Below are 24296 nucleotides of genomic sequence, written 5' to 3'. Positions count from 1 at the left end.
CGATTAAACATGTGGTAAAGAGGTCAGACCACCAATTCATTCACTCCAATTTAGAATGTAAAGTTATATACTAAAGTAGTCCTTCTCTAAAAAAAAAGTGCTTTCGATGTCATTGTTTACTTAAACTAAACCAACAAATTTGCAGAAATGATTTTTTTTTGTGAAAGAGAAATATATTTAAACCATTTTTAGACATAATTTACTTGCCAATGAGTTTGCATTAAAAATTGAGGATTAATGCGCTCCATACTATATTTATTTAAGATTTCCAGAAAAACCAGGGGCTATGTTTAGTAGTTACCTTCGGTCATTGGTATTTTACTACAAGACATTAAACATGAATTATAATTGGCAGGTAGAAAGATTATACATGTACGATTCAGTATACTAACACCTACTTTCTATGAAGTTAAAAATATTATAAAGCTGTAAATGTTGAAAAAATTGTTGGAATAGACAGGCTCTGACAGGGATTTCGAATTAGTGATCTGACACCTTTAAAGAAATAAACATGGTATCACAAAAATCAGAATACAGCCTAACACCAGAATTTGTTCTTTCTTTTGCAATTAAACAATGGGAGAAATAAAAACAAATATACAATGATATAGTAACACATACTTTAAGAAATTATGTATTTTCTCCATTATGATTATGGTTGATAAAACTACTGTTTTTAACTTGGCAATAGCTGCTTCTGAAAGAAATCAAAATAAATGAATAAACATAATCCTAAACTATTTGAAAAAGAAAGAATATTACAAAATTTTAGTAAAATTTTATTTGTTGTTCCTTATTTTAGTTATTCAGATTGATGATTCCAATCGCTGTAACACAACCATGTCTGTGGTCTTTTATTCCCTCTTTCTCCATAAAGACTGGTTGTCAGAATAATTTGTCTGACGTGTGTATTTCTTGATCTTGTGCATTTCCAAACATTTTGGGCAAGTTTGAAATTGTTCTTACAATCTTTATTGTCAGTGGCAAAAATAGGACTTTAGGATACTGATATAAGATGTGGTATCGATTGGCAATGAGACAACTCTTCACAAGAGACCAAATGACCCAGAAATTAACAATGAAAGGTCACTCTACTAGTTTATTACATGTTTTTCTTTTTTAGACTGCCATGTCTAAGACATCCCCAGAATTGACTCCTGACAACCAATCACAGGAATCTGCAGCACCAGTAGTTGGAGGTAATCATCTAATATTAATTATTCAGATACTGGCTGAAATAATAATTACTTGTTTCTAATTACGGAGACCTTGATGTCTGCTAACAATGGCGGTACTATCATTCCTACTGGTTCATCACACAAGGCAATTGTCTATGTTAATTATTATATATACTGGCTGGAATGACATGAATGATGTATTGTTACTTATTTCTAATATATGGAAACCTTGATATCTGCATATAACCTGTATAATGTTAAAAAAAAAAAAAAAAAAAACATTAATAGGAAAATTAAAGTAGGCTATTGATGAAGATTGATTGATTACCAGATTAAAGATCATATTAACCTTAACATAAACTTCTCTCATTCTCATCTGATTTAGGGACTGTGGAATATTTATATGAGGGTGGGGCCGATTCTTTCCTCAACCTGTTGATTACAGATCACAATAACCTTAAATTCATTCTCACCTGATTTATATAACATTCTCAACTTGTTCAGTTGACAACCAAATCCAGCCATCGGCTCAACTGGATTTTACAGAATAAGTAGTTTTTGGCAAATTAATACATTGACACATAAACGGATAGACACATTGACCAGTTGACCTATTAACAAATGGAAATATTAATCAATTGACACATTGGCAGATCAGCATATCAAAATTGAGGTATCAAATTCAAACATTGACACATAAACATTTCGACACAATGACTAGTTGACACATTAACAAACTGACATATTGAGACAATGACAATTCTAAAGCTTTTTACACATTGACACATTGAGAGATCTACCCAAAAGCATACTCATACATTGTAGACTGCCATGTTGACACACTGACAGATCATATAAAAAACAAGATGTGGTATGATTGCCAATAAAACAACTCTTCATAAGAGACCAAATGACACAGAAATTAACAACTATAGATCACTGTACAACCTTCAACAATAAGCAAAGCCCATCCCGCATAGTCAGCTATAAAAGGCCCTGAAGTGACAAATGTAATTCAATTCAAACGAGAAAACTAACAGCCTAAATTATGTACAAAAAAATGAACGAAAAACAAATATGTAACACATCAACAAACGACAACCACTGAATTACAGGATCCTGACTTTGGACAGGCACATACATACAGCATATGGCAGGGTTAAACATATAAGCGGGGTCCCAAACCTCCCCAAACCTTGGACAGTTGTGTTACGGTACAACATAAGAACGAACTATAAAAATCAGTTGTAAAAGGCAACATATTACCAGATTTATACATCAACACATCACCACACTGACAGATCACCACATTAACAGACTTCTACATCATAACACTGACAGATCAACACATTAACAGACTTATACATCATTACACTGACAGATCAACACATTAACAGACTTATACATCATTACACTTACAGATCAATACATTAACAGTCTCATACATCAACACATAGACATATAGATTTAACTAATTGACATATTTAAACACTGACAGATAAACATCAACACATTTAAGGAATAACAGTACTGTAGTTGAAGAGTTGCCACCGTCAATTGTAGATTTGACGGTCGCAAATGCAGTTTTACTGGCGACGCGTAGCGGAGACAGTAAAACGGAGATTTGCGAACCTCAAATCAAAATTGACGGTGGCAACTCTTCAACTACAGTACTGTTATTCCGATTCTAATGCATTTCAAAAAGAAATAATACGATACAACGCAAAGACGTCATGGGTAAACGTGACGTCATAAAAATGAAAACTTACAAACTGGAGGTTATTACGTTACCTGTAATCTTCAAAATCGGATAAAATAAGTTTAAAATGACGAGTGTGAGGTAGATGTTGTTTTATTTTGGATTATATAGTAGTAATCGAACATTTGTTGATTCAATCATTTCAAAATGGTTGTCCCTCCTTAGTTACGCCTGGTCAACTGTAGATTTGAAGGCAACTTTTAGCCAATGAAAAAAATTGTTACATACAAATTGCATAAGAATAACATATTGACACACTGACAAATCCACACATTAACAGACTCAAACATCAACAAGTTGACATATCAACATATTGACAGATCAACACAATAACAGATTCATACATCAACACTTGACGTATCGACACACCAACAGATCAACACATTAACAGCCTCAACCATTCACACGTTGACATATAAACACATTTACAGACTCAAACATCAACACATTGACACATCGACACACTGACAAGTCAACATTTACACTCATACATCGACACACTGATAGATGAACATATTACCAGACCCATACATAAACACATTGAAATATTGACACATTAACAGATCTATACATTAACAGATCTATACATTGAAATAATGACACATTAACAGATCTATACATTGAAATGATGACACATTAACAGATCTATACATTGAAATAATGACACATTAACAGATCTATACATTGAAATGATGACACATTAACAGATCTATACATTAACAGATCTATACATTAACAGATCTATACATTAACATATCTATACATTAACAGATCTATACATTAACAGACTCAAAACTCAATGCATTGAAATATCGACACTATGACAGATCTACACAATAGTACATTGGCACACTAACATCAACATATTACAAGACTTTTACATTAACAGAATGACATATCAACACACTGACAGATCAACACATTAACAGATTCAAACATCAAGACATTAACACACTGACATATCAACACATTAACAGATTCAAACATCAAGGCATTAACACACTGACATACCAACACATTAACAGATTCAAGCATCAAGACATTAACACACTGACATATCAACACATTAACAAACGTATACATTAACACATGGACATATCAAAACATTTATAGACTGAGAAATCAACACATTGACATATCGACACTCTGACAGATCAAAACATTAACATACTCATTTATTAGCTCACCTGGCCCGAAGGGCCAAGTGAGCTTTTCTCATCACTTGGCGTCCGTCGTCCGTCGTCCGTCGTCGTCCGTCGTCGTCGTCGTCGGTCGTCGTTAACTTTTACAAAAATCTTCTCCTCTGAAACTACTGGGCCAAATCAAACCAAACATGGCCACAATCATCATTGGGGTATCTAGTTTAAAAAATGTGTGGCGTGACCCGGTCAACCAACCAAGATGGCCGCCACGGCTAAAAATAGAACATAGGGGTAAAATGCAGTTTTTGGCTTATAACTCAAAAACCATAGCATTTAGAGCAAATCTGACAACGGGTAAAAATGTTTATCAGGTCAAGATCTATCTGCCCTGAAATTTTCAGATGAATCGGTCAATCGGTTGTTGGGTTGCTGCCCCTGAATTGGTAATTTTGAAGAAATTTTGCTGTTTTTGGTTATTATCTTGAATATTATTATAGTTAGAGATAAACTGTAAACAGCAATAATGTTCAGCAAAGTAAGATCTACAAATAAGTCAACATGACCAAAATGGTCAGTTGACCCGTTTAGGAGTTATTGCCCTTTATAGTCAATTTTTAACCATTTTTCGTTAATTAAAGTAATCTTTTACAAAAATCTTCTCCTCTGAAACTACTTGGCCAAATTAATCCAAACTTGGCCACAATCATCTTTGGGGTATCTAGTTTAAAAAATGTGTGGCGTGACCTGGTCAACCAACCAAGATGGCCGCCACGGCTAAAAATAGAACAAAGGGGTAAAATGCAGTTTTTGGCTTATAACTCAAAAACCAAAGCATTTTGAGGAAATCTGACATGGGATAAAAATGTTTATCAGGTCAAGATCTATCTGCCCTAAAATTTTCAGATGAATCGGTCAATCGGTTGTTGGGTTGCTGCCCCTGAATTGGTAATTTTGAGGAAATTTTGCTGTTTTTGGTTATTATCTTGAATATTATTATAGATAGAGATAAACTGTAAACAGCAATAATGTTCAGCAAAGTAAGATCTACAAATAAGTTAACATGACCAAAATGGTCAGTTGACCCGTTTAGGAGTTATTGCCCTTTATAGTCAATTTTTAACCATTTTTCGTAAATTAAAGTAATCTTTTACAAAAATCTTCTCCTCTGAAACTACTTGGCCAAATTAATCCAAACTTGGCCACAATCATCTTTTGGGTATTTAGTTTAAAAATTGTGTGGCGTGACCTGGTCAATCAACCAAGATGGCCGCCACCGCTAAAAATAGAACATAGGGGTAAAATGCAGTTTTTGGCTTATAACTCAAAAACCAAAGCATTTTGAGGAAATCTGACATGGGGTAAAAATGTTTATCAGGTCAAGAACTATCTGCCCTGAAATTTTCAGATGAATCGGTCAATCGGTTGTTGGGTTGCTGCCCCTGAATTGGTAATTTTGAGGAAATTTTGCTGTTTTTGGTTATTATCTTGAATATTATTATAGATAGAGATAAATTGTAAACAGCAATAATGTTCAGCAAAGTAAGATCTACAAATAAGTCAACATGACCAAAATGGTCAGTTGACCCCTTTAGGAGTTCTTGCCCTTTATAGTCAATCTTTAACCATTTTTCATAAATCTTAGTAATCTTTTACAAAATCTCCACTGAAACTACTAGGCCACAATCATCTTTGGGGTATCTAGTTTGAAAAATGTGTGCGATGACCTGGCCATTCAACCAAGATGGCCGCCACGGCTAAAAATAGAACATAGGGGTAAAATGCAGTTTTTTGCTTATAACTATGAAACCAAAGCATCTAGAGCAAATCTGACAAGAAGTTAAATTGTTAATCAAGTCAATATCTATCTGCCCTGAATTTTTCAGATGAATTGGACAACTGGTTGTTGGGTTGCTGCCCTCCAATTGGTAATTTTTAAAGAAATTTTGCTGTTTTTGGTTATCTTGAATACTATTATAGATAGCGATAAACTGTAAACAGCAATAATGTTCAGCAAAGTAAGATCTACAAATAAGTCAACATGACCTAAATGGTCATTGACCCCTTAAGGAGTTATTGCCCTTTATAGTCAATTTTTAACAATTTTCATTAATTTGGTAAATTTATGTAAATTTTTACCAAATATAGTTCTCTGTTACTAATGGGCAAAGTTCATGATAGATATAATTGTAAGAAGCAAAATCGTTCAGTAAAGTAAGAACTTCAAACACATCAACATCACCAAAATACAATTTTGCCATGAATCCATTTGTGTCCTTTGTTTAATATGCACATAGACCAAGGTGAGCGACACAGGCTCTTTAGAGCCTCTAGTTATTTTAATGACAGAGAGAGCGCTGGCAGCAAACTTCTAATTAAGGATATTTAAAGACCACTGTGACTTTATAGGAAATATGTCAGAAGTCATTGCTGTAAATAACACATCTCCAGCATCATAAGAAACATATATCCTTGTCTAATAGTATTATTTAAGATAAATTTATTGAAACATTGTCCAGTGTCAGAGACAAAAAGTGGAGAAATTATCTTTGAGTGTGTGTATGCATACATTTTTTTCACAAACATGATGAAATTTAAACTTTCAAACTTTTTTTTTTTTTCAGATCCCATCGGAAAAGGGCAACAGTCTGCCATGTTAAATCGTTTATTAGGCAAGGGCAGCTATGAATCATTTGATATGAGATGCATGGTAACTGGCCAGTTTTCCGTTGGGAAGTCTACTCTTGTGAAGCTGTTAGCTGGTGATATTGTACTAGATGGTCGACAGCCGACTGACGGCATTTCTCTCGTAGAAGGTCGCTGTGGCCTCGACATTGAGACGAAAGAGTGGATTCTAATTGATCCAGGTGAGAAAATACACAAGTAGAAATATCTTACCACATGCTGTTGTGTGGACCTCCCTATCAGCAGACATGCTATAGCACTGATTTTAATCACATTACATTGTAGCCATATGTTTTGTGAGTTCTATTCAGGCACCAAGTTAATTCAAATTGAATTTTAATGTTAAAATTATGGAATAAGTTGACATTTATTTTCGATAATCAATAATGTCATCAATCCATCAGTTAAAACATGACTCTCTTTAAAATACATTTATAGCATTATGTGAATGTTAGTTACACTTGATAAGATTTAATTTTGATCTTAATTATGATTTTTCTTATATTCTTCACTTGGTTTTGACAGACTGTAGCTGTTTTGGATTTGATTTGCCTGATGTATTAAATTTAATTTCAGACTCTTATAACGCCCTGGATGTTGTGTACAACAAAGTGTTAATGACCTCTCTCAAAGAAGAGGAGAGTGAACTCACTGAAAAGTTCATCCAGGCTTCAGATACAAGTCCAACTGGTTATGCCAAAGCCACACTGTCCTCTTTGCCCTCAGAAAAGTCGGCAGCATTACAATCTCTACCACCTAAGAAATCCTCCAATGTGCCTCTTACGATAAAACAGATGGGAAAGAAAATGAGAACAAGAATGACTAAGGAGGAAATAAGAAGGAAAATGGAAAAAGTCCTCAAAAGTGGGAAGTATAAGATGAAAGTTGGGCGTCTTATCTTCTGGGACTTTGGTGGACAATATGTTTATCTAACAACACATCAGACCTTCATGACGTTCCGAGCGTTGTTTCTTGTAGTATTTGATGGAAGCAAAGATTTGCATGAACAGGTCCCTGATGTGATGTGTTTTCCAGGGCAGCACATGACACCAACGCCAGCAGGTAATATGCATATTAATTACACACAGATAATGCAAACAGGATACATTTTTATAACAGCAAGGTGATATCTTTTCTAAATATTTAAGCAAACCTCAATGTTTACATAATTTATTTACATTGTCACTTTTAGCTTGTCACAAACTACAATATTAACCTCAGTATGTTTCGCATTTTGCAGCATTGATATGAAGTACTGTGGATTCATTCTTATTCGTGATTTACCAATTTTCGTGGCTTTTGTGGGGTCACAGCGAACCTTGAATTTAAGAATTCAGCGAAAAATTATCACGTGAAATGTGTTTGGATTTGGATGTTTATTTCCGGTTATATTGTGCGATAAACATTTCAAATTAACACGTGTTTTATTGAAAGAAGATAAAGGTATTTTGTTCAATTATATATTATGAAAATAAATGCAAGTTGTTAATTACCGTGTCATAGATTGGTTTACTTTGATTAAAAGTTTACAGGATTAATTACGATAAAATTGTTTATTTTCACACCTTTTACTTATATGATTGTTCATTATACCGTGATGAGGGGAAATAAGCGTTCAATCATATATCAATCATACAGTTGAATGCCTCATAAAATTCTGACAAAAATTTATAAATTGTAAGACAAACAAACTATTAGTTGTCTCTGTCCACGATTGTAATTGAAGTTTTCAAGGAACACTATCACTTAGAATGGCCAAGTGAGGATTTTGACAATTCAAAACCTTTTCAATGATTTTTTATACGACCGCAAATTTTGAAAAAATTTTCGTCGTATATTGCTATCACGTTGTTGTCGTCGTCTGCGTCGTCGTCGTCGTCGTCGTCGTCGTCGTCGTCGGCGTCCGAATACTTTTAGTTTTCGCACTCTAACTTAAGTAATAGTGAATAGAAATCTATGAAATTTTAACACAAGGTATATGACCATAAAAGGAAGGTTGGTATTGATTTTAGGAGTTTTGGTCCCAACATTTTAGGAATTAGGGGCCAAAAAGGGCCCAAATAAGCATTTTCTTGGTTTTCGCACTATAACTTTAGTTTAAGTTAATAGAAATCTATGAAATTTTGACATAAGGTTCATGACCACAAAAGAAAAGTTGGGATTGATTTTGGGAGTTTTGGTTTCAACAGTTTAGGAATTAGGGGCCAAAAAAGGGCCCAAATAAGCATTATTCTTGGTTTTCGCACAATAACTTTGGTTTACGTAAATAGAAATCAATGAAATTTAAACACAATGTTTATGACCACAAAAGGAAGGTTGGTATTGATTTTGGGAGTTTAGGTCCCAACAGTTTATGAATTAGGGGCCAAAAAGGGACCCAAATAAGCATTTTTCTTGGTTTTCGCACCATAACGTTAGTATAAGTAAATAGAAATCTATGAAATTTAAACACAAGGTTTATGACCATAAAAGGAAGGTTGGTATTGATTTTGGGAGTTTTGGTCCCAACAGTTTAGGAAAAAGGGTCCCAAAGGGTCCAAAATTAAACTTTGTTTGATTTCATCAAAATTGAATAATTGGGGTTCTTTGATATGCCGAATCTAACTGTGTATGTAGATTCTTAACTTTTAGTCATGTTTTCAAATTGGTCTACATTAAGGTCCAAAGGGTCCAAAATTAAACTTAGTTTGATTTTGACAAAAAATGAATCGGTTGGGTTCTTTGATATGTTGAATCTAAAAATGTACTTAGATTCTTGATTGTTGGTCCAAATCTGGGTCCAAAATTAAACTTTATTTGATTTCATCAAAAATTGAATAAATGGGGTTCGTTGATATGCCAAATCTAACTGTGTATGTAGATTCTTCATTTTTGGTCCCGTTTTCAAATTGGCCTACATTAAGGTCCAAAGGGTCCATAATAAAACTTGGTCCAAATCTGGGTCCAAAATTAAACTTTATTTGATTTCATCAAAAATTGAATAAATGGGGTTCGTTGATATGCCAAATCTAACTGTGTATGTAGATTCTTCATTTTTGGTCCCGTTTTCAAATTGGCCTACATTAAGGTCCAAAGGGTCCATAATTAAACTAAGTTTGATTTTTACAAAAATCAAATTCTTGGGCCTCTTTGATATGCTGAATCTAAACATGTACTTAGATTTTTGATTATGGGCCCAGTTTTCAAGTTGGTCCAAATCAGGATCTAAAATTATTATATTAAGTATTGTGCAATAGCAAGTCTTTTCAATTGCACAGTATTGTGCAATGGCAAGAAATATCTAATTTCACAATATTGTGAAATAGCAAATTTTTTTTTTAATTAGAGTTATCTTTCTTTGTCCAGAATAGTAAGCAAGAAATATCTTATTGCAAGAATTTTTTTTAATTGGAGTTATCTTTCTTTGTCCAGAATCAACTTAAATCTTTGTTATATACAATATACAATGTATATTCACTTTTTACTACCAACTGATAAATTTAAATGATCTTTACCATTCAGTGATAACAAGCAGTTTTTTTACATCTTAATATTTTATGATGTATTTAAATGAGTAGTTATTGTTGCAAACTCCATTAGAATATTTTAATTGAGTTTAGTTTTGGAATAAGGGAAAGGGGGATGTGATTAAAAAATTGGCTTCAATTTTTCTCATTTGAAATTTCATAAATAAAAAGAAAATTTCTTCAAACATTTTTTTGAGAGGATTAATATTCAACAGCATAGTGAATTGCTCTAAGAGAAAACAAAAATTTTAAGTTCATTAGAACACATTCATTCTGTGTCAGAAACCTATGCTGTGTCAACTATTTAATCACAATCCAAATTTAGAGCTGAATCCAGCTTGAATGTTGTGTCCATACTTGCCCCAACCGTTCAGGGTTCAACCTCTGCGGTTGTATAAAGCTACGCCCTGCGGAGCATCTGGTTTTAATCATTGATCAAACAAAGGAGATTATATGATCTCCTAAATCAAAAGGGATATCACGAATGAAGTCTCTGTTTTTATTTTAATCAGTGATCTGTGAATTTACGTATACCACGAATTGTCTTTTTTTCTTCTTAATCCACGAAAATTGATACCCATGAAAATAAATGAATCCCCAGAAAGACAATAATATTTATTAAATATACCAAGTTTAAATTCTTTTCGGAAATTAAAGCATAGACAAAAAAAATAAGTGAATTCTCACAAAAAAGGAGCTGATGATTTTATTATATGAAGTATAGATTTTATCATAAGCATGAACGGAGTGCTGCACTTATTGTCAGACAACATCAAATTTTTAAAATTTAATCTTGAATTTGTTCTGGGAGAAATTATATTTAACGATTTTGTTCAGCCTGCAATGTGTGTCGATGAAAGTTCAACATAGGGATAGTGATCCGGTGGCAGGGGCGTTAACTTACTTCTTAAAAGCTTTATGTTTTAGAAGGTGGTAGCCATGGATGCGTCATACTTTTTATATAGATGCCTTACATTACAAAGTTTCGTCTGTCACACATCTATTGTCCTTGACCTCATTTTCATGGTTCAGTGACAACTTACAAAAGAGTGGAGATTTTTTTGTAATGTTAATTTCTCTCTTATTAAGAGTAATAGGATAACTATATTTAGTATGTGCGTACCTTGCAAGCTCCTCATGCCTGTCAGACAGTTTTCACTTGATCTCGACCTCATTTCATGGATCAATGAACAAGGTCAAGTTTTGGTGGTCAAAGTCCATATCTCAGATACTGTAAGCAATAGGTCTAGTATATTTGGTGTATTGAAGGTTACAATACACCATTAGATTTTATTGGCGCAGCCATTTTATGAACATAACATGGTATTCAGAATTAACAGTACACAGTATGGCTAATCCTGATTGGTCGATATGTGCGCCCGTTGTTTTTTTATTTTTAGAGACTTCGTGCACTCTGCGTTATACAAAAGGCAAAATAAAAGTTATTCCGTAGCCCTAAAGGCACTGAGATGACTTTTAAACGCTAGGACAAGACACATATTTTTAAGGGCAAAATTAATAGGCAGGGGAGATAAATACAACACACGCTAAGAAAAGCAATGCGAACCTATAATTTTGGGACCAAAAAATACTGTCCTAATAACTTTTTATTGATTCTAGCAAGGTTTCGTTAAAAGAATCAACTTTCTAAAGTCTGTATCTCGAAAAAGGCTACCATTGTTGCCTTTGGGGAAATAATTGTTTATTTCAATCTGAAGGATCTCCAACTGGCAGGTGTCATCTGACCTTGACCTCATTTTCATGGTTCAGTTGTTATAGTTAAGTTTTTGTGTTTTGGTCTAATTTTCTTATACTGTATAAGTGTTCCATAGGTCAACTATATTTGCTGTATGGAATGATTGTAAGGTGTACATGTCCAACTGGCAGGTGTAATCTGACCTTTACCTCATTTTTATGGTTCAGTGGTCAAAGTTAATTTTTTTAGTTTTGGTTTTTTTTTTCTAATAGGTCAACTATATTTGGTGTATAGAAATATTTTATGATGTACATGTCAGTCAATAATCAATAGGTCAACTATATTTGTTGTATGGAAGGATTATAGTGTGTATATGTCTGTCTGGCAGGTATCATCTGACCTTGACCTCATTTTCATGGTTCATTGGTCAATGTTAAGTTTTCATGGTTAACTTTGTTTCTTAGATACTATAATCAATAGGTCAATTATATTTAATGCATAGATTACTTTAAACATATTTTATTTCAAAAAATCATGTACATGGCATACACTTATAAATACAGTGATAACATATTACAAAAGGATTCGGAAACAAGGTTTCCCTTATATTAATCCGTCTCCCTGTAGAAAAAAGATAAAGGGGAATAACTGCAAATTAAAAAGTTGATTTTTTTTTTCCATCAGATCTTTCCTATATATATATTTACCGGCGGCGGAGTGTGTTTACAGGACTTTGTCAAGACTGTCTCACCCAATTACGATCTTTATCATGCACGAACGACGCTATTAGCCAAAACGCTTCGAATCTACCAAAAATTGTTGCACTTGTTTAAACACGAGTACATTTTCCTCTTGATTGAGGTTATTGCAGCCAAATAGGAGTGTTTCTATATAGTATGGGAAGGGAATTTTTTCTATCGTACGTTTTCGGACAAGGGAGTAATTCTTACATTCGAGGAGAAAATGCTTACTGCTCTCGATTCTACCACAGGTACAGTTTTTACTTTCTACAAGATTTCTCTTAAATAAATGTTCGTTCAGATTGCTACAATCCATCCGAAGTCTGGCATGAAGTATTTGTCCTTTCCTGTCTCCATAAAAATAATAATTTGGCATTTTTCTTACATTTTGATTAAGGTAATTTTTAAGTGTAAACTTAGATGGACTTAGTCTGATATCGTCCGGAATAGCATTCCAGGATCGAATAACTGAGGGGAGAAAAGATTTCTGGTAAAATGCAGTTCTACACTTTATATGTTGCGTGTCATTCGTTCGTCGTGTGTCATAATTATAAATATTGAACAATTGTTGAGGGATAATGTCTCTTAAATAATCAGGGGTCTTATTGTGAAACATTTCATGAAATTTTATAATTTTGTGTTTTTTACGTCTTTCTGATAGTAACTCCCATCCTGTTTCGTCGTATAATTTATTTATGGACGATAACTTAGTACCACCAGTAACTATCCTAGCCGCTTCAAGTTGCATATTTTCTAGTTTGTCACTTAAATAGTCTGGAATATTGTCCCAAATGATATCTGTATATTCAAATAAAGGTCGAATAAAACTTAAATATATAGTTTGTAAATACTTTCTTTTCAATTTGAATTTCAAGGCACGAAATAAATTTAATCTAGGTGTTATCTTTTCAATTATTTTATTGACATGAGAATGCCATGAACCATCCTCATGAAAAATTAAACCGAGGTGTTTATGGCTTTCTACTTCTGAAATCATATCATCATTCATATAAAGAGGTGGATGATGGGGTTTAACTGATTTCTTGGAAACTGTCATAGCTTCAGTCTTTTTTGCATTAAAATTTACCAGCCATTGGACTGACCAATTGTTGATAGTCTCTATATCAAAATTAAGTTTGCTCGCTGCTGCATATTCATCTTCAACTACTATGAAAAGGGAAGTATCGTCAGCATATAGTTTATATATATGCTTAGATTGATTGTAAGGTATACATGTCTGCCTGGCATGGTTCATTTGACCTTGACCTTGTTTCATGGTTCATTTGTCAATGTTTATTTTTTTGGTTAAGTCTGTTTCTTAGAAACTATTAGCAATAGGTCAATTATATTTAGTGTATTGAATGATTGAAAGCTGTACATGTATTTCTGTTTAGTTTATATGACCTTGACCTCATTTTCTGGGATCATGTTAAGGTTATTTGATAGTTGTAGCAAAACTTTATATTTAGGACTATCAACATAATATAAATGGTTTGTAAAGAAGGCGAGACATTTCAGTGTGTGCACTCTTGTTGTTATACCCCCGCTTTGAAAAAAGGGGCGGGGGTATACTGTTTTACCTCTGTCTGTCCTTCCGTCAGTCCGTCCGTCCCATGAATATTTTTCGTCGCATTTTTCTCAGGAACTACAATACAAGGATTTCTGAAATTTGGTTTCAGGGTTTATCTAAGTCGGCTATACCGTGTGATGGGTTTTCAGATTGATCACTTGACAACTTCCTGTTTACCAAACACTTGTATGATTTTACACATGATAGCCGAGTTGAAAAATGTCGTCACATTTTTCTCAGGAACTACAATACAAGGATTTCTGAAATTTGGTTTCAGGATTTATATAAGTCAGCTATACCGTGTGATGCGTTTTCAGATTCATCACTCGATAACTTCCTGTTAACCGAACACTTGCATATTTTTACACTATTAATATTATCCACTTGCGGCGGGGGTATCATCAGTGAGCAGTAGCTCGCAGTTTCACTTGTTATTCCTTAAATCTAATTTTGTTAACACGTTGTATTAAATAGCTGTTAAACAAATGTTATCCTTAGTTGTGTCAAAATATGTTTTTTTTTGTTGTAAAAGTAAGTAAACTAATGTATGATAAAATTCACAATTAATGGCTTAGTCATTAAGCAATGTTAAAACAAATGTTTTCCTATAGAAATTCAGATTGTTTTAAATGAGTAAACCAGAAAACATATTTAATGGTAGAATGTTTACATACTGATTTCATAAAATATCTATTCAAAGACTAAACATAGTAGCTTTTTGATGAGAAGGATTTATAACGTTGGTATTTTGAAGGTGTTGTTTTGTTTGAACCATATTAAAAACAAAATAAAGCATATGATATATTGTAGTTTGATCCATCAACATTTGATACAAAAAGTAAAATTTTCTTTTTATCAGTTCTTACTTTAACGCACGTTTTAATTGAAGGAATAAAGCTTCTTTTACCTTTATATGATTTTCAAATGATGTAATTTCAGAGTTACAGAACTTTTCTTCACTTCATAATTTCTGTATGATTGAATCTGTATTGAATGACATACATCGTTAGAAACCCACTTATCCACATCCCCATTTATTGCATTGAGTTAAACATTTCTATATAATGTAACCTTCGTAGAACTGATTGAAATTAGTCCTAGTTTATATTGAATATTTCATTAATATCAATTCTGGAAAAATGAGGATTTTTTAGTTTTCAGTTTTGACATCTTAATAAAACTAATTTTGAAAATAAATCTTAGGAAATGTGGACTACTTTTCAACAATATTCCCTGGCTTTAAATGTTTGTTGTAAGGTTCCGGGACACAGTTATCGTCCTTTGATTTTCCTTGTCTACAAATAGAGTCCCTCATGTGACAGTGTATAACTTGCAATTTCTTTTTCATACACTATCCAGATTTATTTTTTTCCAATTTATGCCTAAAATAGTAAGTAGGGGGGTGGAATTACTTGTCAAATTGGGACATGAATTTGTATACGACCACACACATTTTTTGGGGTTCGTATAATGCTATTATATCGTCGTCCGACAACACATTTGGTTTTCGGACAATAACTGTAGTTTAAATGAATGGATCTCTATGGATTTTACAAGAAGATTCAATACCACAAAAGGAAGGATGATTTTAGGGTTTGTGGTACCAACAGTTTAGGAAATAGAGGCCAAAAAGGGGCCAAAACAAGCATGTTTGTAGTTTCAGGAAATTAACTTGTGTGTAAGTGTACGGATCTCTCTGGCATTGTACCACAAGGTTCCATATCACAAAAGGAAGGCTGGGATTGAGTTTAGGTATAATTGCCCCAACATGCTGGAATCGGGGGCAAAAAAGGAACCAAAACAAGCAATTTTTGTAGTGTCTATACAATAACTTGTGTTTAAGTGTATGGATATCTCTAAAATTGTACTAAGAGGTTCCATACTTCAAAGGGAAGGCTGGGATTGAGCTTGGGGATATTGTTCCAAAGTGTGTGTGTGTGGGGGGGGGGGGGGGGGGGCAACATTTGGAAGGGGGATTTTTTTCCCAAATTTTTATTGTCGAGCCTGCGACTTTTGTCGCAGAAAGTTTGACATATGGATAGTGATCCGGCGGCGGTGGTGTTAATAAACTTCTTAAAAGCTTTATATTTTAGAAGGTGGAAGACCTGGATGCTTCTTACTTTGTATATGGATGCTTCAATTTACTAAGTTTCCGTCAGTTACATGTCCAATGTCCTTGACCATTTTTTGTAATATTAAATTCTCTCTTATTATAAGTAATACATTGTAATAGAATAACTATATTTGGTATGTGCGTACCTTGCAAGCACCTCATTCCTGTCAGACAGTTTTCACTTGACCTCGACCTCATTTCATGGATCAGTGAACAAGGTTAAGTTTTGGTGGTCAAGTCCATATCTCAGATACTATAAGCAATAGGTCTTGTATATTCGGTGTATCGAAGGTCTGTAAGGTGTACATGTCCAACTGTCAGGTGTCATCTGACCTTGACCTCATTTTCATGGTTCAGTGGTTATAGTTAAGTTTTTGTGTTTTGGTCTGTTTTTCTTATACTATATGCAATAGGTTTACTATATTTGGTGTATGAAATGATTGTAAGGTGTACATGTCTAGCTGGCAGGTGTCATCTGACCTTGACCTCATGTTCATAGTTTAGTGGTCGAAGTTAAGTTTTGATTTGTTTTTTCTAATACTATATGCAATAGGTCAACTATATTTGGTGTATGGAAATATTTTATGATCTATATGTCAGTCGCGCAGGTTTTATTTAACCTTGACCTCATTTTCACAGTTCATTGCTCAGTGTTAAGTTTTATGTGTTTTGGTCTGTTTTTTGTCGAGCCTGCAACTTTTGTTGCAGAAAGCTCGACATAGGGATAGTGATCCGGCGGCGGCGGCGGCGGCGGCGGTGTTAGCTCACTTCTTAAAAGCTTTATATTTTAGAAGGTGGAAGACCTGGATGCTTCATACTTTGTATATAGATGCCTCATGTTACGAAGTTTCCGTCAGTCACATGTCCAATGTCCTTGACCTCATTTTCATGGTTCAGTGACCACTTGAAAAAAAAGTTCAGATTTTTTGTAATGTTGAGTTCTCTCTTATTATAAGTAATAGAATAACTATATTTGGTATGTGCGTACCTTGCAAGGTCCTCTTGCCCGTCAGACAGTTTTCATTTGACCTCGACCTCATTTCATGGCTCAGTGAACAAGGTTAAGTTTTGGTGGTCAAGTCCATATCTCAGATACTATAAGCAATAGGGCTAGTATATTCGGTGTATGGAAGGACTGTAAGGTGTACATGACCAACTGGCAGGTGTCATCTGACCTTGACCTCATTTTCATGGTTCAGTGGTTATAGTTAAGTTTTTGTGTTTTGGTCTGTTTTTCTCATACTTTATGCAATAGGTCTACTATATTTGTTGTATGGAATGATTGTAAGGTGAACATGTCTAACGGACAGATGTCATCTGACCTTGACCTCATTTTCATGGTTCAGTGGTCAAAGTTAAGTTTTTCAGTTTTGGTCTTTTTATCTGATACTATACGCCATAGGTCAACTATATTTAGTGTATGGAAATATTTTATGATTTATATATTAGTCGTGCAGGTTTTATTTGACCTTGACCTCATTTTCACGGTTCATTGCTCAGTGTTAAGTTTTTGTGTTTTAGTCTATTTTTCTTAAACTATAAGTATTAGGTCAACTATATTTGTTTTATGGAAACATTGTTAGCTGTACATGTCAGCCTGGCATGGTTCATCTGACCTTGACCTCATTTTTATGGTTCATTGGTCTTTGTTTAGTTATCTTGGTTAATGTAACGTTTATGTGACAGTTGTAATAAAGCTTTATACTTAGGACTATCAACATAATATCAATGATTAGTAAAGAAGGCGAGACATTTCAGTGTGTGCACTCTTGTCTTAATCTATAACAATGTATAAGCAATAGGTCGACTATATTTGTTGTATGGAAGAATTGTTAGCTGTACATGCCTGCCTGGCATTGTTCATCTGACCTTGAACTCGTTTTCATGGTTCATTGGTCAATGTTTAGTTTTCTTGGTTAATGTTAAGTTTGTGTGACAGTTGTAATAAAGCTTTATATTTAGGACTATCAACATAATATGAAATCTTATATATTTAAGACATTTCAGCGTGTGCATTCTTGTAATGGTTCATATTTATTTATTTTTTTTTAATTTTCAAATTCCAATTTTTGAAAAGTTTTGAGAATAGATTTTTAAGATCTTTTACATTGATTTTTTGTCAGAAACCTATATTATTTCAAAAAATTGATCACAATCCAAATTTTGACAGCATTGAGCTTGAATATTGTGTCCAAATTTGCCCCAACTGTTCACGGTTCCACCTCTGCGGTCGTATCAGACTGTGCCCAGCAAGCATTTAATTTGGTAAAGTAGGGATTTGGTCCATTTGAAGTCAATAATTAGTATATATAAAGCTGTCACACTGAATTATAGACCCTCTTAACCTTTAATTGTCCACAGTTTGAGTTAGAGCTGATGGATATTTCCATAATTTTGACATAATTCGTCCCAAAAGTAGTACACTATATATACTATACAAATCTTTTTGGATAGAGCAGGTGTGATTTTTTTAATTTTAATTATTTTTTTATTAAAAGAAATACACTACGGAATAACTGTTTTTGGCCATAAATAATAATCAAAAAAGCAATATAGCGATTAGAACAAACACAAAATCCAAGGGCTGTTCCATAAAATCCTAAACAGGACCGCAACTTGAACTGGCCATTATTTTGGTGGTGTGAAATATTAGTTTGTATACGTTTTTAAGCATTGTTACCTCTTTTTTTTTAATATGCCTTCCTTAAACTATGTGTTAATAAAACAGTCTGAAGAACAAATACAACAATATAGAATATACATATACACTGAAATAGTTGTCACCTTTTGACAGAGAATCCAATTTAAAGGAAGACTATTATCAGCTGTTTAAATAAATGAGGTTGACTAAGTATTCAGTCGTTTTTTTTGTTTTTTTTTAAATAATGGGTTAACAAGACAAAAGACAATGAAAAACTTTTAAAAGTGTAGTTTCACAACTATGAAAAATGCAAAATATATATACTTTTTTATACTTCTTTTATGACAGATTTTGATTTTATTTTGTAGTATTTTTGCAATATTGGGTCAATTCCATCCTGACCTATTGTAAGCTTGTATATGCAGGCATCCCAAAGATCTTGTTTGTTGCCACTCACAAGGACAAAGTACCATTGGTGAGTGATCTAGTGTAAGCTATATGGTAGTAAGTTATTGTCATTTTGAAAACTTAGAAATGTGTACAAATTGCCCCAATTGCTAGCATAAAAACCAGGTTTAATCCTCCATTTTCGACATAAGAAAAGGCCTGTACAAAGTCAGGAATAATATTACAGTTGATTGTGTGAGCGTTTGATTTTGCCATTTGATTATTTTGATTTTTTTTTTGAATTTTCCAAGGAGTTCAATATTTAAATAAGAGCTTGTATTCTTATAATGATGTTTTGTCTATAAATCTTAACTTGACCAAAAATTTTGTTAAACTACACTTTTAAAAAAACAAGATCCTTTTTGAATTGTGGGTAATTCACTTAAAATCAGATTACGGGGTCTATAAATAAAGTAGAAGATATGAAGTACCACTTATAGATAAGGAAACATTATTTGGTATGAAATTGTATCAATATTCCATTGGATAGTCATCTCATTTCCATGGAGATAAGTTGGCTCTGCCACTCTTAGTCATGTGTTTTTTACGTAAAATACAATTTATCAGTTTACATGCTAAAGTTTACATGCTAAAGTTTAACTAAACTTATTTTTATTTCAACAATCATGTTGTCAATATGAAGCTTTATTATTAAGAATAGTAGTACTGCACCAGATGCACTTCTCAACAATTAATATTTTCTCGGTCATGTGTCAGGCCAAACCATAATACCATTGTTAAACAGATGATGAAATAAAACATGATATATAACACATCTGGAGAAGAAATGCATGATTACGATACATACTTTATTTTAAAAGAAGTTCATTTTTGTTTAACTTCAAATTAAAATAAAACATTTTCCGTATTTTCACCCAAATCCTGAAGTACTCTATACTAAACTATTATTACCTTCTTGGCTTGTTTGAAGTGTATTGCCAATCTATTAAATGTTACTTATTTTTTTTTACAAGTGGTATCTTTTAAATTATAGAAGCAAGGTTAAAAGTGTAATAATTTACCTGTAAGAGTAGATATATCTACTTTACAGATTTAAGATAAATCTAGCTATTTTCTTGTTGGAATGTTCCATCATTGAAGATACACAAACATTATGTTCCCGACATATGCTCTTTACAGCCTCAAGTTTATTTATCCGGAACATTTTTATGTTTTAATAGGAGAATGTTGAGACACGACGGGAAGAGCTTTACAGTGGAATTGAGGAGTTGTTTAAAGACCATGAGGGAAAACATCATCTGGTTCTTAGACCTCTAATATTTGTCAATGCCAAAGATCAAGCTGACCCAGAAATAGAAGTTCTGAAGAAAACAATAACAGAACTTACATTCGACCACCCATGTTGGGGTGAAAGGATGCCGAATGCATGTGTTCCACTGGAGCTCGAGATCGCTGAATTGGTGGCAGAAGGAAAACAAATTCTGTCTTTGGTTGAAGTTAAAGAATTAAATGCCATCAGTGAGGTGTCTGTCCTGTCTCCTGAGCAGCTGACCGATTTTCTACATTATCAACATTCTCTAGGGAAAATTGTGTATTTTGACACCCCACAACTGAGAGATAATGTTATCATCAGTCCCCTTCTTATGGTGGAAGTTATGAGATCTTTTATTACTGGTGTGTAAATACTTTCAATGAGATATAATAAAAATTAGTAGTAAAACAACAACATACTCAAATATTGTTTACCAGACATTTAGAGCATTGGGTATTGTTAACTGATGACTTTCACTTATCTTTTAAACTTTGTAAGAACTTTTTATTATACAATTAGTCAAAATTAATCTTTTCTTTAGGTATTCATAGCGTCACTAATTCTTGTTAGATTATAGCTAACTATTTTATTATGTTTATATCCTCTGGATAGGATGGAGGTTTTAACTTACGTATGATTGCAAATTTTAAAGTCAAAACTGAAACTGATATTTCATAGGTATTAACGTGTAGGTATAACTAGCGAACGACATGGTTTCTAAATAAAATATTTGTAATGGGGTAATGTTCTTCAAAATGAGAAAGGATTCTATTTTGATCATGGAATACCTTTTATAAAGAAAGTTTAATTACTCCTAAAATAGGATAATGTTTTGAAGTATCAAAATAGTGTTGTTTTAATGTCCTGACCTAGGTGAGCAGTATACCTTTCGTAGTATCTTTTAATATAAGTAAATTTTTTATTAGCTCACCTGGCCCGAAGGGCCAAGTGAGCTTATCTCATCACTTGGCGTCCGTCGTCCGTCATTAACTTTTACAAAAATCTTCTCCTCTATAAACTGAGCCAAATTTAACCAAGCTTAGCCACAATCATCATTGGGGTATCTAATTTAAAAAATGTGTCCGGTGACCTGGCAAACCAACCAAGATGGCCGCCATGGCTAAAAATAGAACATAGGGGTAAAATGCAGTTTTTGGCTTATAACTCAAAAACCAGAGCATTGAGAGCAAATCTGACAGGGGTAAAATTGTTTATCAGGTCAAGATCTATCTGCCGTGAAATTTTCAGATGAATCGGACAACCCCTTCTTAGGTTGCTGTCCCTGAATTGGTAATTTTAAGGAAATTTTGCTGTTTTTGGTTATTATCTTGAGTATTATTATAGATAGAGATAAACTGTAAACAGCAATTATGTTCAGCAAAGTAAGATTTACAAATAAATCAACATGACTAAAATGGTCAGTTGACCCCTTTAGGAGTTATTGCCCTTTATAGTCAATTTTTAACCATTTTTCGTAAATCTTAGTAATCTTTTAGAAAAATCTTCTCCTCTGAAACTACTGGGCCGAATTAAACCAAACTTGGCCATAATCAACATTGGGGTATCTAGTTCAAAAAATGTGTCCAGTAACTCGGCCAACCAACCAAGATGGCCACCATGGCTAAAAATAGAACATATGAGTAAAATGCAGTTTTTGGCTTATAACTCAAAAACCAAAGCATTTAGAGCAAATCTGACAGGAAGTGAAACTGTTTATCAGGTAAAGATGTATCTGCCCTGGAATTAATTTATATCGAATAACCAATTGTTAGGTTGTTGTCCCTGAATTGGTAATTTTAAGGAATTTTGCTGTTTTTTGTTATTACCTTGAATACTATAATAGATAGAGTTAAACTGTAAACAGCAATAATGTACAGCAAAGTAAGACCTAAAAATAAGTCAACACGACCAAAATGGTCAATTGACCCCCTAAGGAGTTATTGCCTTTCATATTCAATTTTTAACAATTTTCATAAAATTTGTAGATTTTCACTCATATTTTCAACTGAAACTACTGGGCCAAGTTTATTATAGATAGAGATAATTGTAAGCAGCAAGAATGTTAAGTAAAGTAAGATCTAAAAACACAACTCCATCACTAAAACACAATTTTGTCATGAATCCATCTGTGTCCTGTGTTGACCAAAGTGAGTGACACAGGCTCTTTAGATCCTCTAGTTTTGATTTCAAGTCATAAAGATTGATTTTTTTTCTTCATTTTCATAGATGTTGAATTCTGGCCAAAAGAAGATAAAACAAGAAAAACCTTCAAGAAGATGTCAAAAAATGGAATGATACAAAAAGTAGACCTCTACCAGATTTGGGAACAAAAAGCATTTTGTCAGATTTTACCATTTAAAGAGTACATATTTGATATGCTGATACACCTTGATATCGTATCTGAACAGCGTAGATATGATACAAAAACAGGAAACCGGCTACCAGTAGAACACTTCTTTGTACCCTGTATGCTTACCCAAAGAAATGATACAGATTTCTTGTCACAAGAATGTACACCAGAGAGGACTGTTAGTTTGGCCTTCGTTTTTAAAGGAACCATCATACCTCCAGCCTTACCAAGCCGTCTAATATGCGCATGTCTCAGTATGTGGACATTAAAACAATACAGAGGAAGGAAACTTATGTTTTCAGGGTTTGTTGGGTTATCAGTTGATAAAGAGCATGATATTGTTCTCTGTGTAGAAGGCAACAAGATCTTACTATACCTAGTTCACAAGCGCTCCAAGGGTTTGATAATACCTGATATAGCCACCAGTGTCCGGGATTGCTTGTTTGTTACTTTAGAGAGAATCTCCGAATTTTATCAGTCCTCCATCCATTGTAAAGCCAGCAGCAAGTTACCTTTCCACACCGAGTATTCCTGCTCGAAATTAAACTGTTTCACATCAGAACACAAGATTGTTTTAGAAGCTGAGGAATGTTTTTGTGAACACGGTGAAAACATTAAAACTAACTGGAGTATTTGGAACAAGAAAAGGGTATTTATATACTTTTATTGGTACATACATGAGAGATATTAAGAATTGTATGTCTAAGCCTCCGCATATGTCGCCAAGTTCTCTTATTGCAGAACATTGGTATTATATTTGCATTATAAATGTATGTTAGACATTCATTTTTTCAACTCTATATAAGAAATAAGATATGGTATTTGATTTTCAACGCGACAATTCTTCATCATAAAACAAATGACGTACACCTTTATGTCGCCGTATGGCCTTCAACAAATAGCAAACTATATATCACATACCAAGCTTTTTTAAGTTGTTATGTAAAAATGTTCATACATTCAGAGACAAATTTATATCTGTACCAACTTGTTGATGTTGGTATGATAGTAACTAAACATAAAATGTATCAGACGGAGGAACAAAGGATGATAATGTTGATATGACACCTCTTTGTTTAACCTTGTTTTGTAAGGTAGAGGAGCAGATTGATATTTATAATATTTACTGGATTTTACTTGTAGTAACTATTAGCATTTGTCAATATTGTATTGTTTTATCATGCGTGCTTTGTCATTAA

General features: G+C 33.4%; 1 protein-coding gene across 1 annotated transcript; it reads left to right on the top strand.

The window, feature by feature from the left end:
• The first annotated feature begins 1129 nt into the window (after window positions 1-1129).
• Window positions 1130-23788, top strand: LOC143084310 (uncharacterized). Its single transcript, XM_076260723.1, has 6 exons — window positions 1130-1199; window positions 6701-6943; window positions 7338-7823; window positions 19396-19502; window positions 20656-21109; window positions 22974-23788. Exons 1-6 carry the CDS (start codon window positions 1130-1132, stop codon window positions 23786-23788), a joined length of 2175 nt encoding a protein of 724 aa, XP_076116838.1.
• The last annotated feature ends 508 nt before the right edge of the window (window positions 23789-24296 follow it).

Source organism: Mytilus galloprovincialis, chromosome 7 (assembly GCF_965363235.1).
Source record: "Mytilus galloprovincialis chromosome 7, xbMytGall1.hap1.1, whole genome shotgun sequence".
Taxonomy (NCBI): domain Eukaryota; kingdom Metazoa; phylum Mollusca; class Bivalvia; order Mytilida; family Mytilidae; genus Mytilus; species Mytilus galloprovincialis.
Note: the sequence above shows the minus strand (reverse complement) of the source record. Positions and strands in the feature narration are given on the sequence as shown.